The sequence below is a fragment of the Solea solea genome, chromosome 3 (assembly GCF_958295425.1).
Source record: "Solea solea chromosome 3, fSolSol10.1, whole genome shotgun sequence".
Taxonomy (NCBI): domain Eukaryota; kingdom Metazoa; phylum Chordata; class Actinopteri; order Pleuronectiformes; family Soleidae; genus Solea; species Solea solea.
The window spans coordinates 23,243,328-23,250,021 of record NC_081136.1 but is presented as its reverse complement, the minus strand read 5'-3'; the positions used below and the strand labels follow the sequence as shown (position 1 = coordinate 23,250,021).

At 40.2% G+C, this 6,694-nt stretch overlaps 1 protein-coding gene across 1 annotated transcript; it reads right to left on the bottom strand.

Annotated features, from left to right (window-relative positions):
* Positions 1-961: 961 nt before the first annotated feature.
* Positions 962-6,343, bottom strand: LOC131456166 (extracellular calcium-sensing receptor-like). Its single transcript, XM_058624228.1, has 9 exons — positions 6,279-6,343; positions 5,825-6,113; positions 5,646-5,732; positions 4,887-5,078; positions 3,579-3,848; positions 3,315-3,518; positions 2,621-2,845; positions 1,964-2,087; positions 962-1,884 (listed from the first exon to the last, which is right to left on the bottom strand). The coding sequence occupies exons 1-9, from the start codon at positions 6,326-6,328 to the stop codon at positions 983-985; spliced, it is 2,343 nt and encodes a 780-aa protein (XP_058480211.1). The 5' UTR covers positions 6,329-6,343; the 3' UTR covers positions 962-982.
* Between the last annotated feature and the right edge of the window lie 351 nt (positions 6,344-6,694).

Genomic DNA, 6,694 nt, shown 5'->3' with positions numbered 1-6,694 from the left:
AAGCATGCAAATGGGCACAGTCTGGTGGGTGACAGTCTTTAGAAGGCTGCCGTCCAAGGCCTTGATGGGAATCGGACAGGGCAGGAGAATTTGCTCGAGGTCATCGTCGATGATGTTCACATCTGAACCAGAGTCAATAAGTGTGGAGAGAGTCTGAGAGCCCTGATGCAACAGTAGTCGAGGGGGCACAGGGGACTTACAGTTGTGTGCAAAAGTGTTTTCCCCCTTCCTGATTTCTTATTGTTTAACATGTTTGTCACATTTAAATGTTTCAGATTATAAAACAAATTTAAATATTAGACAAAGACAACCAAAGTGGTGTATTTAGGGACGGCGTAGGCGATCGCGAGTGGCATCACAGACCGCTGCCCCTGTAGTCTGTGGAGTAGGAGGCTGTACTCCGGAGACGTATGGACGAACAGTGCCGAATTGTAGATAAGTTATAACTACTTAACAATCCTAAAAAGTGGGTTCATCTCCAACAACTGTGCCAGCAGGATGTGAATGGGTATGAAAGATGTGTAGTATGAAGGAGTGAGTGAATGGGTGAATAGCAAAACTGTAGTGTAAAAATTAGAATTGACTACACTCTTTTTTGATCTTGTACATGCTTCTTTTATGTATTTATTGTTATTATTAAACTTGATAATATAATGAGGAATATGACTTACTATATAAAGTGTCTTGAGATAATGTACCTTTACACTACAGAGTCATATCTGTAAAGAAATAACAATATGAAAAAAACATTGATGTATTTTTTGTTGTTTTGTTTTAATGGTTGGTTCTCCATAAGTCACAGAAAGAAATCTACAAATCCATTTGCTACTAGTTCAATAGCGTTGAGTTCATTTTTGTTTCATCATTTATTTTCTTTCCCCATCAGGTGCGGTTTTGTATTATTTTCAGGCTTCAGTAAAATAATGTAACTCTTTGAAGCAACTACTACTAACTCAATAGTGTTGGGTTAATTTGTGTTTCATCATTTCTTTTCTTTCCCCATCAGGTGCTGTTTTGTATTCTTTTCAGGCTTCAGTAAAATAATGTAACTCTTTGGAGCAAACAGGCAGAACAATAAGCCAAAGCTGGAGGCCAAGATGGCAAATGACTCAACTGCATCTGCATAATTTCCAGGGGAGCTGATATAAGCAGGGATGAATGCTAGCCACACAGCACAGAAGATCAGCATGCTGAATGTGATGAACTTGGCCTCGTTGAAGTTCCCCGGCAGCTTTCTGGCCAGAAAAGCCAAGACAAAACACAGACAGGCCTGTAAACCAATATATCCAAGAACGCACCAGAATGCCAGGCTAGAGCCCACACTACACTCCAGTATGATCTTTGAATGTTCATATTGTGTATTTCTGGATGGAAATGGGGGAACATCAATGAGCCAGGCAGCACAGATAACCACCTGAACCAGAGTGCAGCTGGAGATGATGGTCCTCTGCTGCTTTGGCCCCAGCCACTTCATGATGTTGTGCCCTGGCCTGGTGGCAGTGAATGCAGCCAGTACCACCAGGGTCTTCCCCAGGATGCAGGAAATACACAGTGAAAATGTGATGCTAAAGGCAGTGTGACGCAGCATGCAGGACCAATATGTTGGCTTTCCAATGAAAAGCAGAGAACACAGGAAACACAGAGTCAGTGCAAACAGTATGAAGAAACTGAGCTCAGAGTTATTCACACGGACAATGGCTGTGTGTCTGTGACAGAAGAAGACTCCACAAACAGCCAGAGTGAAGCAGGCGCCCACCACAGACATCACTGTCAGGGCTATTCCCAATGAATCAAAGGACAAGTACTCCACTTTCTTGGAGATGCAGGCTGTTCTGTCGTTGTTTGACCAGAAGTCCTCAGGACAAATTGTACAATCTACTGAGTCTAAATGGAAGAAAGTATGAACAATTACAATTGTAAGAATGGATTTGCTTTGACTTTTTATTGTTCAGCTCAAACTCACTTGTCTGATTGTTAATTTTGCCATTGTCACATGGTACACAGTCAAAGCAGCAGATAGGCTCCCCACGACGGACAGCCTTCCGGAAGCCTGGAAGACAACTGGCACTGCACACAGACACTGGCACCTAGAGTGGAAAGACCATGTGCTGATATTAGTCAATTTTATTGGTTAATTTATTAACAGATGGAAAATGATGAAAATTCCAAAACCCCTTGTCAAAGAAGTATGTATCACTTCTAGTTTGTGTGCTTAACACAGTGTTTTGAGTTTTATGTTGGTTAGATATACAGTATTTGGTCTAAAGATGTCACAACTTTTTGATGGTCACATGGTCATAAGGTGTACACTGATAACTGGATTCCTGCCCATAAGCTTTTCCATAACCTGTGGTTCTGTTAAATAAATTTAGCTGTAGATCTATGAGAGCTCTTTCAGAAGCCTTTAATGTCATTAATATTCATTCATTATCTACCTCTTCTATCCTGCACATGAGCGTCACAAGGAGCTGGAGCCAATCCCAGCTGACATAGGACAAGAGGAGGGGGGGGAGGGTTCAGATCCAGTCTGTTCTGTCCACCTGACTTACCTCCATCTCAACCTACAGAACTTCAACAGTTGGCATCTGATGAAAGTAAAAACACGGTGTGAGCAGCTTGCCTCACTCTGATGTCCCGCCCACATTATCCTGTCCTCTTGGATCAACAGCTCCTCTCCAACAGCCTTGGTTCCATCAAACAAACCCACATTGACAAATTCAATGTTTCCTGCTGGGCCTCTCTGCCAGTTGATAATATCATAATAGGGTACAGAGTCACCCTTGGCATCAAAGTCTACCTCCTCACCAGCAATCTGAAAGTTCACTTCCTGGAGGTAGTGTTGCAGCTTGAAAATGAAGAAATGCACAAAATGAAACACTGAATTGCCTTAAACAATGTTTTCGGTAAAATGTTGTCCTGCAGAGCTTCCCAGTCTTCAGAGTTTTGAGGTTTTAAGGACCCTAAAAATCCAGTCATAGAAATGTAACATAACGTTACAGTGGACACATCACATAAAAATATCCCGTTGTGTCTACAATGGAAAAATAATCAATTTAAAAATGTTCTTAAAATATATTTAAATATTCATGAAATATGTGTTATTTAGATTTTAGATATTTTTAAAGATTACAATTTAGAATTGAGATGCAACACAGTAAATATGTTTGCCATTTGTACAGTGTGCTAAATGACGTTGGCAAATGGTATGGTAGATAGTGATTGTGGTCTGAGGTCCACCTACAAAACTACAAGGCTAACCATTGGGCTTTGACCCACAGTTTGTAATGGTAAAGACATAGCGGATTATACAGTACCTGCCAAGGGTGTATGTTGTTGCTCTGAGCACATGAGTTGTTCTGGAAAGGCCCCCTCCCTGGGTGACAGAGGAGGAGGTTGTGCAGGGAATGGGCAATGGCATATACAGCCTTATATACATTATAGGCGACTCTAGGGCTGGATGTATTCATATAGGCTGAGTGCTGTTCCAGCAGAGACTCCTGCCCTGAGCAGGGCGGCATCTGGGTGACAGAGGATGGAAAAGGACTGCAACCATACAGAGACTCCCACAGCTCATGCACCAGGACATTGTCAGGATATCTCTTAGGGTTTACTGTCTGCAGGAAGTCACCCAGTCTGGAGATATGACCTTTTTTGATGCCAAACCCAATGGTTCCTCCCAAGTAAGGGTAATACTCTCTCCCTGAAAAGACTGATGCTGTGACCAAGGCTTCACTCCCCACCCACTGTATTCCAGTGCTGTTCTGAGTCATGTAGTCTCTCAGGAAAGGTGTCATCTCCCCCTCACCTGCAAATACCACCACCACTTTTGCAGTAGAGCTACGCATCACCTTTATAGAGGGTCAGATAATGTAGATGACAGGGTTTTACACAGAGACAAAATCAAAACTGAGTGACAATGAGAAAAACTCAGATGTACACAGTGAAAAATAACTAGTATTTCTGGTACCGGCTTTATTATAAGTCAATACTTCAGGTGTTCCTTAAGAAAATAAGTGAAGTCATGTTTTTGTTTACATGATTCATCATTCCCTGTTGTATTTTGGCACTAACATTGTGTCTTGACTTCACACCCTGTATTTTCCCACCATTGAGATTGTATGCTCTGCCCTAATAGTTTCACCTGTGACATTATTCATCTTCCTCGTGTTATGACCTTCTTCATTTTCTGGACATTGTCTCGCATTTTTCAATTCTGATCCATTTTTCATTTTTGATTGAAAGCACATGTACTGACTTATTGTGGACTAAGTGATGTTCTTCGTAAAGGTTTTTTTTTTTATATATGGTCAGTTAGTCACACCATGACTTTCTTCTTCCCCTCTCTGGATCTAATATGGGCCAGATGAGATAAATGGATGAAAGTGAGACAAAGATACAGTTTTCTCCTGGAGTCTCTAAATTTAATGACAACATCAGGTCCACAAAAGAAGAGTGAAAGGCTTTACGTGTTAATATGTGTTAGCAGCACAAAAGTGTCTTTAACTGAAAAAGAAACACATTAACACGATAAAAAACTTTAGTTAATTTTGTATAGCATCAAATCACCACTCAACCCAGCCCCTAGAGTTTCAGACGTTGTTATTATTTTATCCTGTGCTAAAAACAAATTAAAGAGGTTCAGTGGTAGAGTGAGTTGTCTTTCAACTGAAAGGTTGAGGGTTTGATTCCCGGCTCCAAGAGTCTACATGCTGATGTTTCTTTGGGCGAGACACTTAACCTCACATTATTGTGCCAGCAGTGTGTGAATGGGTATGAAAGAAAAAATGTGCTCCACATAGATGCAGTGTATGCATGTGAATGGGTGAATGACAAAAACTGTAGTTTAAAGCAGGGAAGAAGTCAATGTGCCCACAGTGTTTTCATACCTTCATTATCCTTAGTCCCCCCTGGCGAGTGTAGAGCAGAGGAATCACTTCTTGGTACGCTACACATACTTTGGTTTCCTGTAATTCTCTCAGTAAACCTTTTGCAGCAAAGCGGCCATAATCATTGTCTCCTCGCAGCAGCCCCACCCAAGTCCAGTTAAAGTGCACTAGCATCCGTGCAATGGCTTTCACCTGGGCTCAACGGAAAAAAACAATAATTTCACCCAGTATCACGGACATGAAAAACTTGAACAAATAAAAATATCTTAATAAATTATTTGGTTTTGTGCCCTGTTATAACATGGTTGTATTCTGTTAATGATAAAGCATGAGAGTTTGGCAGAACATATATTGATGTATTAATTGTTAGGGACAACACATATAAGCAATGTTCCATCTAAATAAAATGTAACCAGTGCTGTGTTTTCTAAGACTCTAAAACAAGCAGAGGGACTAACAATGAAAAATACATTGACAAATATCTATAATAAAAATAATAATAATATGACAATAAACATTTAAATATACTGATGATAGTCATCAAAACAATATAATATTATTATAATGACCAAACCTGAAAAGAAAATACAATATAAGAAAGAGGAAAACCTATACATTTAAAGCCATTTCTCTGTTCCAGTGTTTATTCATAGATTTAATTTTACAGTTTAAAGCTTTAAAAGTAGTTGTAATAATTATTTCTGATGACAGAGTAGTAAATATGTCGAGCTTTGACTGAAAACAATAATTACATTTTACCTGGTAGTCATCACTAGGAATTACTCTGAAGAAGGTTGGATATTTTTGTCTGTCTGACAAACATGCACATGAAGAAGAGTAGCTGATCTGTGTAAAAACAGAGTGCAGTGTTACTGAGAAATTGATTTTTTTTTTGTGATGATTGACATTTGATTGACATAAATAAAAGGCACTGTTACCATGGGGATCCTGAATGGCTGCAGGATTCTTGACAAAACAATAGACTGAGCAGATCCAGAAGCCCCAATCACAGCGAGGAGTGACGAGGCATTTGTGCACATAGAAGAGTTTTCCTCACTCACCCCATTCAGCATCGATAAAACAGCTCTCTGTCCTGTCAGTGGATATCCACACGAATCGAAGATTTTGTAGCCCAGAGTGTGATTCGGCAACAGCACTGGATTCTGGTTTATCTCCTCCACTGCCAGTCTCATAGTCTGAGCCCACCGGAAAGCCCTGGGATAAAGTCTGTGGCTGATAGAGATGAATGTAGTCTGTTCATATAAAAACTCTAATGATTATAAACACATTCTGTCTACTCCATTTTATATTAAGAGTGCAAAATTATTATAATTAACATAATTTACAGGAAAAAGTAAGTATAATCTTCCCACGATCATCTATGAAACTCACCCATTGCAATTTATTGGTGGTGGTCTGTAGGTGCCGTTAAGGTCTGGCATTTTCAGATTAAAATGAAGGGGGAAAATCCCACCAATGACATAGTCACCCTGGACAAAAAATCCTGGCTGGAAGCTGTTTAGAAGAGTGCACTTTGAAGCTGCTGGTGGAGCTGCAGTGGTGACGCTGGAAAGTGAGCTATCAGTTAAAGTGAAGACACTGACAAAGTAAAGCAAAGAAAATAAAGCAAGTGAAGTCATAATGTGTCACTGGGATGAGTAGAGAATGAGAGGGACAGAGGAAACGATAAGGCACTTTATAAAGTCTACAGTATCACACCTTCTGAGTCTTGCATCTTATTAATGACATTGTGGCTTTGGATTGGACAGTAGTCCGCAATCAGGAACTAAAGTGCTTCCATCCAACAA

Bases quoted from the DNA above. Each gene is read 5' to 3' on its own strand.
- LOC131456166 (XM_058624228.1), bottom strand. From the start codon at position 6,328: ATGCCAGACCTTAACGGCACCTACAGACCACCACCAATAAATTGCAAT. The intron at 5,079-5,645 runs GTAAAATGTAAT...CGTTGAGCCCAG, and splicing joins TTCCTAGTGATGACTACCAG to GTGAAAGCCATTGCACGGAT. The intron at 3,519-3,578 runs GTGCATGAGCTG...TCTGTCACCCAG, and splicing joins GATATCCTGACAATGTCCTG to ATGCCGCCCTGCTCAGGGCA.